General features: G+C 34.9%; 1 protein-coding gene and 1 long non-coding RNA gene across 2 annotated transcripts in view; one reads left to right on the forward strand and one right to left on the reverse strand.

Moving 5' to 3' along the window:
* Positions 1–17,282, forward strand: part of LOC146721459 (uncharacterized) — a 226,235-nt gene that overhangs the window by 123,738 nt on the left and 85,215 nt on the right. The gene's annotated exons all lie outside the window — the stretch shown is intronic.
* The window catches only part of LOC114930043 (uncharacterized), a 97,032-nt gene that overhangs the window by 24,746 nt on the left and 55,004 nt on the right, over positions 1–17,282 (reverse strand). The window contains exons 2-3 of the mRNA XM_029301780.2: positions 8,955–9,157; positions 1,168–1,303 (exon numbers count right to left, since the gene is read on the reverse strand). Coding sequence (XP_029157613.2) covers positions 1,168–1,303; positions 8,955–9,157 — 339 coding nt within the window. The remainder of the gene's footprint in view (positions 1–1,167; positions 1,304–8,954; positions 9,158–17,282) is intronic.

A 17,282-nucleotide genomic window follows, 5' to 3' on the forward strand; every position in this document is an offset into this window, starting at 1 on the left:
AAAGGATAACACATGAAACATGAAACAACTCGAGACTCAAGTTGCTCGTTTATTATCCTTTGAAACACGATTATTCTCTATGAACATTTAGCCATTATTAACCCGATTAATTAACTTCACGATTATAAATTTGTAAACATATCAAGGCTGCAATTATTTAGGCGAAACAAATACTTTGCGCAATTAATTTATTGCGGAAAAAAATCGAAAGTAATAGAAAATAAAAAATTATGAATTATTATATCGTTACATATTTATTATAAATATTATATTTATAGTACGAAATAATTATTCTATTTTTACAAGTATATCATCGGAATCAACAATCAATCAAATAATTAATGATTATTTTTTAATGCATTAGACAAAACATTTAAAGATTTGATTACTTGACCTGCAGTTTTTTATTTTACGTACAACTTTAAGAATATTAATATAAGCGGAAGGTCTCGGGTTCGATTCCCGATTCAGCCGACTTTCGGACCAATATTTTTCTCGTCTTTTTCTTACAGGGGTTGTTAAGAGAAGGAACAAGGGGAAGTTCTGAGATCCCAACCATAGGATTCAAATTCCTCAGTTTCCAAAAATTTCTAAATATTAATTTGTCGCAATAACATCGCGTTTGGCTCTTAGTCGAGATGAAGATGGAGATTTTTAAAAAATAGGAGAGCTGACTGACAAATATTCTTATTAATTTAAGAATATTTGTTGACAGTGTTATTTCAGTTTACGTTTATTAAATTATGTATATTATAAAAACATAAAAAAGTATGTAGATGTATACTTTTATTTGTAATAATTATATTTTATATGACATTATTATTCTCTCTTATATATAAAATAAAAATTAGATATGTATTTAACCCTCTCTGATATATCAGAGAGGGTTAAAAAAGAGATAAGAAAGAAAAACGGATTCAGTTTGTTTATTGAAAATGAGAAAAATCTTATTGTAGCATTATAGGCTAATCTCGTCTAAATCCCGGTATTATATCTGATCGTTGATCCTCATGCGTATTTACCAAACGTAACGCCGCTTTGAAATCGAATATCGAGGTAAACGGAACGCGTATATTGTGCGCGAACAATCCCAGAACGGCAAATTGATCTCTCCTGAGAGAGAATGGGAAGAAAAAGTTTTTAATTCTCGACGTTCGACATACTTACCGACTACTTCCATTCTGCCCCTTTCTATCATAGTGTGGTAGGAAGGACTGCCAGCGGACACCTCGCACTTGTAGATCCCGGTAAGTTGCCTGGTCAAGTTCATCAATGTCACATCGTTTGTGTTCGATTCGGAATCCTGTAAAACGTGAAACTCAATGTATCTACTGTGTTTCACCGCTGCTCCACCCTTTCTATTTCTTATACAAGCATCTCCTCTATACGATTTGTGTCTCTTCTATATCACAGTTTTTCTTTTTCCAGTGATATAAAAAAGTTTCGTCATTTTTCATGCACGGCAAATTTATGTCAATATATAATTAGGGCTTTCACGATCACGATTTTCTAATTTTCTACGCTCGAAAGTACTTTGACGTCGATAATTCACTGGCGTGAAATTATTTTCGCGTAAGATCTATAATTGGAATTTATACGAAAATCCAACAAATGTCTACAACAATTTTAACATTTTCCAATGTGGCTTCAATTAAACTTTATACTCGGCAATCTCGAGTTGAGAGGAAGTTGAGTCGGAAGTAATGAATAAGATGCAAGGAATATTCATTACGAATGATTCACCGCTTCTAGATAGTTAACATTCTTTTATTCTGTTACACGATGTTGTAATAACCAAATAATAATAAAAGACGACAGAAGAAACTAAATCAGAGCAATATCAGAATCAGTCGTGTTTGTTTTTAGTTATTTTGTTTCATTATTTCTGTGTAAGAGAAAGAAAATGATAATAAGTATATCGATCACGTATTCCGTTATGGCTTTGCTAAAAGTATGAATCCTTAGTAAAACTGTCACTGAAATAATGCGAGGATTCCTTTCAAAACGACATTCTTCAGAGTGCTTTTACAGACGTTTCAAAAGAGAGAGAAACCTTTATGATACTATAATATATATATACAGGGTTTGTCCGGAAAGTAATGCGTCGCATTTTTTTGTGACGCGACTATACATCGCAGAGCGATGGGACCGGTTGGGGAGGAAGGGGGGTACCCTTAGCTTTCCAACGGTAGGTCGCTCAATTGTTTCCATGCGCTTGGAGGGTTAGGACGGCTTATTCTGTGAACCTCTGCTTAGTGGTCGCGTCGAACTTGTGATGGAGAGAACGATAGAGCAACGCTATGCGATAAAGTTTTGCGTGAAGCTGGACAAGACGCCGCTGGAAACTTTTGAAATGCTCAAGAAAGTTTTCGGGGACGATTGCCTTTCCAAATCGCAGTCAAACAGATGGCACAAGATGTTTAGAGAAGGTCGGAAGGAGGTCGCCGACGAGGCACGCGCAGGACGCCCGTCAACATCGCGAACGGACGACAATGTGACTCGTGTGCGCCAATTATTGAATTCAGACCGTCGAATGAATGTTCGCAAGGAAGTGCTTCAGAGACTGAATCACAGGATCGCCCGCGTCCGAAAGGAGATCCGCGCTTCATGGAAACTCCATCACGACAACGCGCCGGCTCACACCGCCTTTGTTATTACGGCCTACCTGACCCGGATCGGTGTGGCAACGGTGCCGCAGCCGCCCTACAGTCCCGACTTGGCCCCGGCGGACTTTTTTTTATTTCCTCGGCTGAAAAGGGAGCTCAAAGGACAACAGCTCGAGTCGGTTGACAACGTACAAGCTACTTCGACGGCCTCCCTGAACAGCATCCCAGTCAAGGAGTTCCAGAAATCTTATGACGCATGGAAATCGCGTTGGCAAAAATGTATTGACGCAGAAGGGTCATACTTCGAACAATTTTAAGTTGTTTTACCTATGCGATCAATAAATTCTTTTTTAAAAAAATGCGACGCATTACTTTCCGGACAAACCCTGTATGTATACTTAAATATATATAAGAATTTTTTACTGATTTATCTTTGCAGAAAGTATCACGTTTTAGCTATATCTCTCAGATGTCGAAGAACAAAAGACAAAAGTTTCTTGTCTTATAATATCGACGCAGTGACATCAATTCGAAACACGTGTATAATTTTTGCAAAAGTAAGTTAGCAGCGTGCTTCGACTTCATACTACTTTTTTGGGTGCCAGATAAATGTGCATATTAATCATGAGAACTTTGAGAGAATAATGTAACATTTTATTTCAATGTAAAGATATATAAAAACCTCTTAAACCATTTTTTAAACGGAAATAAAGTTATAAAGCAGGATATAACTTTATCATGTTATAAGAGATAAATAATAATTTAAAAGAAGCATGATAGAAATACTAGTATTATGTTAATTTAAATTCATAATTTATTATCATCATTACTATTTTTACGTATATTGTTTTATTATAATTTTAAATTAGTTGCAATAAGTAGATTCATTTCAAGTATTATGCATATATATACATATATATATTAAAAAGATTCATTTTTCGAAATATTAAATCCATATTAAAAATTAATCTGTATGGCATATCTGTCTCTCTTCTTTAATGTCTTTCCGCATCGAATCATCTTGATATTAAACACTGTTTCGCTATTGCTCCGCATTTTGTACCACTGATCGATTTTACATCCGAATCTTTTAAATCTGAATCGTACGATTTGGCTGCGTCCGTTCCCGGTTCTTTTTGCAGCACTGTTCTTTTGCTCTTCGCAGGCATTTATATTCATTGCGGCGAGCGTCTCCGCCTTCTTTACAAACTATATCGGATGAGGGGACAAGTCTTTTTCATCGTTTCTTCCGCTTCTGGCATCGGCGTGGACGAGACGGTCGATGAAAAATATCATTGAAAGGGATTGCAGCCGCGACTATTCGGATCTGCTGGGGCGGAAACTGAGGGAGCTACGCGTTACCTCCTTTATGAAAAGTGTGAACATGCACCCTATTTTTCAGAGCGCGTTCTATACCTATATACCTATTCCCGATTAGATGATGCTGCATGAGCAAATACATCTGACACACGTTAAACTTTACTTTAAATATGAATAGCAGTTGCGCTAATGCGTAATATTATATCAAGTCTTTATTTCAGAGTATAATGACGGAGATAAAATTTCACATATTTTAAAAATATATTTTAATGTTATTGAAGCACTTCAAATAATCAACAATGCATTGAATATTAATCGTACAGTGAAAACATATGTTTTTACGAAAATATCTTACATACAATTAAGCATATTTATATATTGAAATTATATAAATCAAATAAAATGTTTTTTTTCTCCTTAAAAGCAACATTTAAAGTTTTATTCTTCGCGTCCGTTAAAACTTTACGAAGAATACGAGAGCTATTTGCTCCCGATTCATCGATTACATCGCAGTAACAATAGCTCAGTACTGTTACATAGTATTACGGACCATGACTCACGTTGAACAAATATCGCCTATTCTTATATCGACTGAAAGTACTCGGGTTGGAAATATACGAGCCAATCGGGATAGACGATAGAAAACTTAATCGAATAGTGAAAAATTATTATCCTAAATCTTCGGACGCACACGAGCGCAACGATCGCGTTTCACGTACTACGAAATGTTTCACGTGCAAAGGTACTTCTGGGTAATAACGCAGAATTATGATCGACAAGAAGGCTCTTAACATTTTATTTCGGGTGAAGAAAAGTTTCGACGCATTTTAACATTTGAAATTGCTTTGGGTACTCATTTATTGACAGAAAAAATAAAAAAAAGGAATATTAGCGCGGTTGCTGTTTAGAGATACATCGGATTTTTTTGCAATAATTTTATGACTGCCGACATATCAGATGATCACGAAAACGTCTTTAAATCCGATCAGCTGATTTTCACGGCGTGCGCGCGCGAGCGTTGTAAATTTCTCGTTATAAAGATTACACGCGCGACCGCACATAGTTACCTACCGACATCAGATGCTTTATACGTTCATGAAAATTCCCAGCTTCCTATATCTATCTTTGCTCGAGTCGGGCTTAAATCTTGCACGCCTTGCTATATACTCGAGCAAGGCGAAACCGTTCGTCTCGCCATAATGTCTTATAATTCACCGAGGAGTCACTTCCGAATTAATATTCGTTCATTAAATTGTTTCGGAGGAGCTATGCATCACAGCATGTTACTAATATATAAGATATTACGATTAACGCTTTTATTATCGCTCTCTGTCCGATTTTTTCCGAAATATAAATAATGACAAAAAATTAATATAAAAATCTGTGGGTCATTTTTAAATCACATTAAAAAGCGCGCAAAGCGAGAATCCCGTGAAATGTCTTCGAATCCATGCAGAATTTCGGGCAGTTGGAAAAATTGAATCCTTATTGTCGCGATTTCGAGGAAAGAAACTGAGAAGACCGTCTTGCCTCGGGATGAAGCCTCCGTAATGTCGCGACGATGTTACTTTGCTTCTTCCGATAGTTTTCGCTTCCCATATTGTTCTCTCTTCTCATTTCATCTCCGTTTGTTCCATGTCTGGAAATATCTTAAACTGCGAGGTCCTCTGACACTTTTCAAGCAAGTGTCAGTCTCGCTTTCTTATCCGTCTTTTCGCGTCGCTTTCTGATTACTTCTCCCTCGACCCTTTTGTATTCCCGTTTTTTGCGTCCTCATTTACACTCTCATGCATTAAATCCCTCGCTTTCAATGTTGTTTTATCCAGTTGTGTTTCCTTCCACCGGTGGAAGGTCTCTTTTTCTCACTCCGGTTCATCCACGTCATTCTTCCAGAATCGTATTCTCTTCCCTAAGTTATGCTTTTCTTCCCTCCAAAGTTCTGTTCAATAAAGTTCATGCTTTCGCGCGCTTCACGACCGCCTCTTTGCGGTAATTATCAGAAAAGCACGTCGCAGATCCCACGAGAGTATTTTCCTGCCGGACTTCGGCGTGCTTCCTTTGAGTCGTTGGACAAAGGGCACCGGAATAGGAAGCAAAAAGGAAGCCAGCCTGGACGCTATTAAATGTACACGCTCCACCGAAGTTATATGCGTCTTTCTTACGCTGTTTCGCCTAAGATATTTATCACTTAAATTATATCGCGCACTGTGAAATTCGTGAGAAGAAATTAGGTGTGAATAATTAGTTCTACAAAAATTTTTATTATATATATGTATATATAGGTTATTCGGTATTCTTTCTTATAAGTAAAGATATTAATCTTGTCACAAAAGTCAATAATTATCTTTCAAATATTAATTAAAATTTTTTCAATATTTTTAATTTTACGTAAAAAGAATTTTATTTGAAGTTAATAATGAAAACCGATGAAAATGTTAATAATAATGAAATTACTGATTGATTATTAGCTTTGGAAAATCTAATGGAAAATTATTATTCTTTTAATATTAAAATCTCGTTATATAATATAAGGATTTTGAAGCTGTTTTCACTAAATCAATAGCATTGAATGGGTTTACTGTGTAAAATGCATTATTGCCGTGCGGAAACTTTCCGCACTTCACATATATTCAATAAGCACAAACACATCGAGAATTAATCTCTAACATTTCTCTTCGACGCTCGCGCGCATCCGAAGGGTAGTGTTATACAAACCTACAGGATATTGCTTTCTCGCCGAGTGCACCCTTGCGGAAAGGGGGATTCCATTTTCTCGAGTATCAGGAAATTTAAGAAGAATCGCACCTCTCCTCTCGGCAGACGCGAAAAAAAGGAAGAAAGGAATAGGGGAGGATTCGCAGTGAAGTTCGCGACTGCAGTGGCGTTGAATCGACGTCAGTAAAACACGGAACTCGCTTGACCCGGGTTCAAGCCGTGTCGCGGTCTTAGTACACGCCATAAATCAGCCTATCGATTCCTTACGTTACCCTACTTTACCCTGCATCCACGGGGAGAACTTTTGCCCTCGTCGTGGCCATACCGGCGGAAAAATGGGGGCATCCCGATGCATGGGAGATTAGAAAAGATACGGATAGAGAGACGAAAAGACAATGTCCAGGGAGCGACAAGAAGTTTCGCTGGGCTAGAGAGAGAGAGAATATGTGGTCCAGATCTTCTCCCTTATCGAATCTACTTGCGCAGGCTGTTTTCCGCGGAAAAATAGATTACGGTCGGATCAAGCGCGCGTGAGTAACAAAAAGCTAGCTCGTCGTTTATTCGCGAGCGCAAAAATTGCGAGTTGGGTTTTAGTTCTTTTATCTCGACGACTCTTCGAAAGAGAGCGCTCGTTTGATAAATGGATCTAACGGTACATCGATACGCGCTTCTCTCATTCTCTCTCTCTCTCTCTCTCTCTCTCTCTCGGGAAATACAATTTATAATACACGCAATAAGAAGGTTGGATTTAAACAATGTTGTGATGTAAAATAGTTTTAAAACGTTAACCAATCAAATTTAAAGTTTCCTTATGTGTTGTTTAAATTGCGCGCGTTGATTGTTTTACTGAAATCCCCAGATACCAATAAACAAGTTTATAAGCATGAAAAAGTTTGATAGAAATTTCGAAAAATAATTGCGATATATAATTGAAACTTTAATCTTAAAATTACTATATCATAATGTTATAATTTTTTTTTTTTCATAATTTAGGCAGGTGAATATTATAACGAACATTATATTAATCAAGGCCAAAATTGGTCTTCATAAAAGTGCTATTAAAGAGATAAGATTTTTTTATAGACGTTAATTGAAAAGTCGGACGTAATCGAGATAAACGCATTCGAGGTGACTCTCGATTATTAGCTTAGAATAATTTTTTATTGCATATACATATAGCGCATTTTATATAGGTAGAGATTTTTAAGATCGTGTCGTGCAGGTTTATATATCTACACTTGTATAAGATTGCACATATGAAAAAGTTTCTTGTTAGTGCTTTAAATTCTTCTACACTTATTGAATTAAGTGTTTATTCATTCAATACGATTACTATATGATTTGTCATGTGTACGCTGAAAATAGCTTACGATGTGAAAAAAAATAAATTTTATATATATCATAATTTATTTTGAACATATAGATGACAAAAATCGTTATCAATTAATGAACACAAGTATTCAACGGAAAAGTTGAGAGAGAGAGTCGACATCATCTCAGCTTTCCCAAAAAATATAAAATTCCTGTCGAACGCGACGAGCTCAATATTTTTAATTTGTGAGATATGAACACTCATAAATAACTCATAATTATATAAATTTAACGTATAAGACGGGCAACAAGAGCCAAATCGCGGATGACAATGCGTTATCCTAATGAAACTAAATAATTTTTCGTTAGAAATAAATACCGGTGCACAAGGCACCAAATTTTTACTTGGACACGGCCAAGATTTTAAATATGAAATAATCTCATATTTTGAGATTTAATTTCAATACCCCTTTAACCCCCCTACGGAAAATAAATAAATGAATGCAAGAGAAAAATATAGCTGGAAGAGCAGTCGCCCGGCAAGCGAAAGGTCTCGGGTTCGATTCCCGATTCAGCGATTTTCGGATCTATATTTTTCTCTTGCATTCATTTATTTATTTTCCGTAGGGGGGTTAAAGGGGTATTGAAATTAAATCTCAAAATATGAGATTATTTCATATTTAAAATCTTGGCCGTGTCCAAGTAAAAATTTGGTGCCTTGTGCACCGGTATTTATTTCTAACGAAAAATTATTTAGTTTCGTTAGGATAACGCATTGTCATCCGCGATTTGGCTCTTGTTGCCCGTCTTATACGTTAAATTTATATTTATATTACAGAGCCTTGTTAAAACTCTTATAACTCATAATTATGCTTTATTTATTTATATTTTTGAAAAGTTGGGGAGCTAGCACGGCAATGATCTTGAATATTATAAAATTAGGAATATTCTCAATTTGAAAAGAAATATTGTAACTTCTAGTTATTGAGATGAATTACTCACGTTAACTTGTATACCGACGTCAAACGTTTTGAGCGGTGGAACGCGGTCAGGTATGTAGCTGTAAAATTCTATAGCGTTGAAGAACCATTGTATAGTATACAAATTTGCGCCCTCCAAGTCGTAGTGACATGATAGCGTTACGGTATCCCCTGATCTCACCATGGCCGGTACGCTTATCGTCAGATTTTTCAAACCTGTTGCACCTGCAAACAATAAAGAAATATATTATGAAAAAAAATATAAAAGATATTTGATGTAACATAGCTCTCTATGCATAAATACATAATACGTTTTGTCTGAGTGTGAAAAATATTTATTAACATGATTTATAATATAGGACAAATCGTGATTAATTTGCGAGAAAAATGCAGACAGGGTCGTTCGCTCGAATATTATTCTCGTAAAATTTTATATATTATCAATAGTCACGCGATGCATTTTATTGGTGCACGATATCTTTGAATGTGATGCGATTCGACGGATTAAGCACCGCACCGGTCGGAAAGTGGAACGGTCATAAATAATTTAGGTAAATTTTTCAGTCTGCGAATTAAAACTTTACGACGTGATTTAATGCTTTATCGATCACTGATTGTACAAACTTGTTTTGCAATTGATCGACTTTTCATAAGTGATGGGAAGTGTCAAGTTGAAAGTTTGAGGCATTCATTCAACTTTTGCCATATATCAAAAAATATGTAATCTGAATAGCAGTAATTAAAATAAGATTTACGTACAGCTGTTACTTTTCAAAACTTTAATCTAGAAAATTTATTATCCATACAAGCGGTTGGCATATACATTATTTGTATTTACTTGTATATTGTTTATTCTATCATAATTACAAATTATCCAATAATTATAGAAAAAGATTATTGCAATCTTATTAATAATTTGTTATTAAGAATATAGTAAGAATTTATTATTATTAATCATATTTGTTAAGATTACATATTTAGATGCATGAGAAAAATATAGTTTATAAAATATATAATTTTGATAAAATGTTATAATAATTCTTCAAAATATTTATTGTTGCTGAGTGAAAAGATATCTCCGTTTTGTTACATTCTATTATTCAGTAAGATATCGAATAAGAATGAGAGATATATTTTCTTGGCGAGAGATTTTTCCAAGATTAAGCCTATGCAAGTAGTATATATCTTCATTCGTTTCGATCTCTCGAGGGAAGATATTTTGCTTTTTAAGCACGTTTCCGTTCAGGAAGAATAATTTTCAAGCTATAGCGTCATCGATTTATGCGAAGTATAAGTTGACTGAGCATCGACAATTGCGAGTTGCATCTATCGGGAGAATAATCAAACAATTCGTCTTTAAAAAAGCAGTTTTGTTATTATCTGCGTTATAAACTCTGAAGAAAACGGAACCATTACCTGCATCATTGATAATGTCAAACAATATATATATATATATGAAAATTAATTGTTAAATTTGGTATAAATTAATTAAAAATTTTATTAACATTAATGTAATCATCTTCATATATACAGGATGACAAATTTTCATCATTATACATAATTATTATCCCAATTAACATAATTGATTATATCTCGTCAGTGTTTATATTTTAAATAAAGCGTTTAATCGAGAATAATACTGCAGCATATAATGCAAATAATGGATTAATATAAACTTTATTAGTTTGATTGTATTAACATTGCATGAACATTAATAATGGATGAAAGTCAAACAGAACACATTATTTTCGTGTTTATCGTGTTAATTATGCACTCGTGATAATTATGCATTCTTGGAGAATATAAATGCTGATAAGGATTATGTGTCTGTGTGTGTGTGTGTGCGAACAACTAGAAAAACGCTAGATTGCGATGCGAATTGATTTTAACATTCATATTTCTTGCTCGTTCGTTTACACGAAACAGCAGGACAAGTTCATAAATGTTCGTCGCGATCGGAAAACGCTTTATTCGCGCTTAGAGCTGTCACACAGTCGCGAATATTTCCAAATCTCATCGCTGGCGGCGAAATACGAGAAGCGCAATGGTTGTCCTTCGATAGTAATTTCCACTTGAAAAGCTCGCGGTCATCGATAATCGTTTCCGTCTTTTCGTCGATTTCGAGACGCTTTGAATCTTATTTCAAAAGAGCGATCAAAGGGAAAAGCCAGTCTCTAATTTATGCAAGAGAAATAGAGAGAGAGAGAGAAAGAGAAAAAGACACGACTGCGTATGTTTCTTTTTGTCTTTTATGCAAGAAACAGATAGTAAAGAAGAAAATGCGCTATCCTGCACAAGTTAAATTAATTCAACATATGTGCACGTTGGATTAAATGCTTCTGATAAACTTCATTGAGCGTCTCGCGGCTAAAGAGGCTACCGTTTACGGGTACAACTTATTTCGAGATAAACTATTCGCGCCGTCGAGCCAGCTCTTGGGGGAGTCGAGGGTCGCAATTCCGTAATTAGTATAATAAATAATCTAGCGTGGGAACAACGTTTACATAATGTAGATGCATCGCGCACGTAACGTACCACTCCGTGAAATGGGATAAAAATGCATGAAACATGTGCTGCATAGAACGCGCTTTCTCGAGACCGGGAGCGCGAAGAAACATAATGTTTTCTTCTACAAAACTTAAATGGATTTATAATGTTGCCGGTAGACGACCGTCAGTATTGCTTCGCGGCGATCAAACTATATATTGGGATGCATTATCGACGCCGTCAGATTGATTCTCGAGGATCTTAAATTAGCGCAAATTATATTCGCAAATTAATAGTATGAAAAAAAATCCAAATAGTCAAATTCGACCAATTTTTCACCTTAAATTATTCACGAATCATAAACGAATCGCAAACGAAGAGTTATAAATATTCCTCGAAATATTTCTCGCCTTTATTAATCACGTTTAATATTATCCTGGCCCCTGTTTCGCATAACATCGGATAGGGAAGCAACTAGGAAGCAACTGACCTAACGATTTTACTCCCATGCGGAATTACAGAGTAGAGTAAATGGAAATGTATCTTTGCGAAATAGCTGGGCATAACGTGCAAACAGCGGAACGTCACGATTAGACATTTCGCGTATGGCGCACGATGCCCGTGAGACATTTAGTTCGCTCGAGAAGATATTCGGCGGGTCGAGTGCTGTTTGTTTTCGCCATTAAGCTGGGGAATGGGTATGGGTTAACTGCTATCCAAGGGTCGCAGGGAAAGATCGGTGATTAAGCGCGATAAATAATTTCAAGGCACACACGGGGCCACATCTGGCGTAAGCTGCGCGCAGATAACACGCCATTGTGAGACTCGATCTTGCGCTTTTTGAGAGTGTAATTTCGCAAAAGAGAGGTAGATAACATGTAAATGTTGCACATCTCGTTACGCAGAATGCTCTCGATACTAGTAGTAATTTATTGTCCGTAAAGACACGCGCGTATAAATGCAGGTAGAAGAGATGTCACGCCTAAATGTAGCGAGATAAATAGATTGATTTATATGTATAGATTGTTGTTTTCCGTAAAAATGAAGCTTTTTAGCTCTTCCTTTTCTCTTTGTAGCTTTTAACTGATTTCTAAAAAAAAACTTGGATTACTTAATACCCAAAAAATTATCATTTATTTGCAATTGAAATTCATCTTTTCTATTATTTCTTTTGCTTCGTGTATAAATAATGATGATGTATTAAGATGTATAACTTATCTATTAACATTTTTTGTGACATTTCTTTTATCAGATATCTTGTTAATCTTAATTAGCAATATTTATTTTGCATTACAAGTTATATTTGATTGATCATCTAAATAAATTTGCATTATTAAACATATACTTTTTGTTTATAATAAAGTATCACATGTGTTATTTTTTCTGAAATAATAGATATTAATAAAATATTGATAAAGAACAGATACTAATTGACGCGTTACAATATCTTTTAATAATATATCTTATATCTCTTATACATCTGAATTATTTTATGTTAAATGTAATCGTTGAAAGTTATCTTTATTGAGATTTTTTGCTATACGAGTCAAATATGAATAAATCACAATTGCAAAAGATATCAAATGCAGAATCGTTCCGCGTTTCCATAAAATCGATTAACACCGTTGCATAATGCACGTGCAAAATTCAAATTTTATTCAATGTATAAATAATTAATGCAATTCTCAGCAAACATAAACAAGTACATATTTTATAATTTATCTAGCAATAAAAATTTGAATAAATGTAACAATTTATCAATCATTATAATCGTCAAATTAAATTTTGTATCTCGAGCGGTTGGAAAAACAAAAGCTAGAGGGATGAGATGCGGCATGAAATAATTAATGACCAACAAAATCTAATAAAAAAAAGGATATAATCCAATTTATTATAGTAAAGGTACTGAGCTTAAGCACTTGATCCGACTAACCGCATTTATGAGCAAAAATCCTGTGTTTATATTATTCCTATATTACGATCTATGCCACTGCTTACGATAACCCGCGTTACTATCGGAACGCGATATAGTCTCGGCTTAATTACTATATTTCCAATAAACGTTGCAAAATTCGCGCTCGTTTCCTCTAACAACGCCCGTATAGAAGAAAACAAGCATTTTTCTCTCGGTGTCCGTGTTGATTGCAAAATAACGGGCTTTATTGGCTATTATTGCAATTGTGGGTAAGAGCTTTCGCGCCTCCGCGTTGCAGAAATGCAACCCGAACATAAAATACAAATGAAACCCGCGCGCGAACAGCCGCGATTGCCGATATAACATTACACATAAACAAGCTACGGGATGTTGCGCATGCCGGAATGTTCGCGTGGGGAATCGATGGTAAAATATCTGGGCAACGAGAGTGGATCGGCCGACCGTTCGTTCGTGACGAGGTAACCGGGATTTTGTTCACCCTTATCGATCGCGCGATGCACTGCACGTTTATATCGCGACACTCGGTTTTGTAAAGCGTCGCGAGAGATTCTTCACACGCGCAATTTATTTTCATACATATATTATATTCCCGGCGCGTAATAATGCATCGTTAGCGCGAAAACAAAGCTTCAATCGACCGTTTTTACTGAGCCACAACTCAGATCGTTAGGCACAACTTTACTCAACAATTTAATACATCACTAAATTTAATATTGTCAAACAATTGCAGATATAAATATATTTATATACACGTACACATAGTATATATATATGTATATGTAATATAGACACAAAATGTTCTATAATTTTTTTTAATATATATGTTTTATATATATGTATATGTATATATAACAGACTCTCCAATTTAAAGACAATTTTTCCTCAATAAAAATATCTAGAAAGGTTTTTACATTTGTACAAGCTCCAATTATTGCTATATCATATAGCTTTGTAAAAGTTTCAAATAAAAATTTTATTAGAGTAAATTTCTATCTAAAATTAAGAATGTCATTTTGAATTTAGAATTTTGTTTCTAAATTAGTCAGAAAATCTATTATCAAAAGAACAATCAGTTTTGAGACACCCAGTATACACGTATATCACATATATATGCACGCACACATACGTACGTAATATAATATATATACATATATGTATTATATATATATATATATATATATATATATACATGTATATAATACCAGAGTTCTCGTTTCGCGACGACAGCAAAACGAGTCAGTTGTAAAGTTGGCTATTGAGATTAAAATTATTTGGCGAGAGACATCAACTGTCGCAATTAACGTGTCGAACGTGACGCTAGGTATTTCGCGCAATATGTTAACTTTTTTATTTATGGGAAGGATGCAACGTAAGAGTAATTTTGCGCGAGGTGTTATACTATGTTTGGCGACAAGCTCCATTCATTTTAGCCCAATATCGACTGTAATAGCAAATGTTGTATATATGTATATGGCTGGACAATTCGGGTAAATAGATAGGAACAAATGTGAACGAGTAAATTCGTATCGGCATGGTTCAATGAACGAATGGTGGGACGAATATTTTTTTATATACGGATTTATGAAAAAATTGAATGTATTGAATGTATGTGCAGTGAATACATGTGCGCGATCTCGAGTTGCGAGGAGCATTCATCATTTTTCCACAAACGGACATGATATACGGGATCGATAAAAGGGATGACTTTGCCGTCAAGTATGTTGCTTTTTTATCTGTCGCTTTTATTTCGAGTTTCCGTGCAAAGATAGGTCTTCGGAAAATATAACACAACGACGGTGAAGGATAGGAAAGAAATGTAGAGAAAGGACATCGATCTGCTCCATACACTCTCATGCCGCATTAGAAAAGTGTTTCCGTATCATCGATTAAAATGACACAGTTATGTAGTAATAATAAAATAATGCGGCCGTATTTCACGATTAGAAAATATTATTTCGTTATGCAATACATCTGCGGTTTATCCTAGAAATTTATGGGCTTTTACAGAATGCTCTGTCGAAATTTCAAACTGCGTCCATATAATAAACAAAATCTACTTATTAATGTATCACGAATGTATCGCGCAATCTATGGTAACGTTTAAGTATCGCGCGCCCTAATTACGCGGGTAATTATCGTGGTTGATTGGTAGGTAGTGACGATATGAGTTTTAATAATGAATATATGGCTAAATGATAAGTGGCTCGTTATTGATTTTGTAATGATAGAAGTTATGTAATTTCGCGTATTTACGGCATGGGAGGTGTATGCTTGTCAGTCAATTAACGCGATACAAAAAATACGCATGGATTATTATAAGTCATTTTTAAATCTATGTAGTATATCATTGATTTTGCGCATAAAAATTATTTTTTTTTTTAATTTTGTTATAAAAATATGGTTGTGCCGGATAAACATGATATGCGCGTTCAAAAAAAACATGGACAAAAAACGCGTTAAAAGATTTTTCCTGGCATATTTGCTTGTTACGCTATTCATATATAAGGTTTCGAATACATGCTCCAATTCTCGTCGGATTGTCAACAACGTTTTCGCAGGGAATAAATATTTTTACGCTACCATTGAAGCCCCAGTGTGAAATGTTGGTCGCGCACAGGAAAAGCTACGTTCGCGTGCGGCTTGCATTATCATTTTCACCAAACAAATTCGCAGCGCAGCGGGAGCACGCGTTACGCGGAATTTAGAGATGCGAGAATGAGCATAGGAATACCACGCCAGCTGTCTCTCTCTCTCGTTTCAATTCGGGAAAATGTCATTAATATGTAAGCACCGACAGATTACCAGCGGAACCGGGCACACGAATTTCGTTATTGGTAATGAGAAACTCGCGTGTCGCATGGGAAATTTGGGAACCATATTTTACGTTGATATACCGCAGGACTGTTAATGGCATAAAACTACTCTTTTCAGTAATGAACACTGGATTACGCGAATTATTCATTGATAAGAAGTATTCTATTGCATTTTTATATGAATATTTTTATTTTAAATATATAGCTAATGTATAAATATGAATTTTGTGAATTTTAATAGGCTTTAATATTAAAATTTATTTACAAATTATAAATGTATAATTTAATAAATTAGGATTATATTTAAATTAATATCATTCATGTATACAGATAGGAAAAGAGAGATAATTTTATATGATTTTAGCTGTCACATTAATTTTTAATGCCAGTTGAATTTAAATTAAAATGAATTTAGATATTGCATTGAAATGAATACTCATTACATTATTAAAAGTTCATTAAATCAATATTACATTATCGTTTTAGAATAATTAAAAATAGATTTTTATATTAATATAGAACTTTTCATCAATTTTCGCCTCATAGATGTGCCAAAATATATAGATGAAATTGTAGTATATAATCTAATTAAAATTTTAAATATAAATTACGTGTTTCAATATATTTTAGTTATTTTTCGTTTAAGCATATATATTTAATTTAAATGAAATGTATTTTCATTCCGCCACTTCTTATATTTATTCCGATATTAAAGTTGCACACACGTGTTCATTTGATATAGAAATGTTCTTCATTTTATTTGGAACAGGTCGGTGACCTTACAGCGGTAGCAAACGGTGATCGTAACAGGATCGTGTAAATTACATATCGCGCTTTGCGACATATATCGGCGCTACATATTTAACCATAGCACAACCGCTAACACAACCGGTTGTTTTCACGACTGCAATTTCGTTCCTGCCGGACCGAAAGCGCAGACGGCATAAAATAGCACGGTATAATCACGGGCTGGATCGAAAACGATCGTGGGAGTCGGTAGTATCGCTTGTAGTGCGCCTTAAGGGCGCTTCCAATCGGCGCTCGCCCGGAAATTTGTAGTTCGGGGTAAGCCTTAAACCTAGAGGGTGGAATTTAGCACGGACTATCGCAGATG

Source organism: Nylanderia fulva, unplaced genomic scaffold, assembly GCF_048542155.1.
Source record: "Nylanderia fulva isolate GAGA-0341 unplaced genomic scaffold, ASM4854215v1 Scaffold47, whole genome shotgun sequence".
Lineage (NCBI taxonomy): Eukaryota > Metazoa > Arthropoda > Insecta > Hymenoptera > Formicidae > Nylanderia > Nylanderia fulva.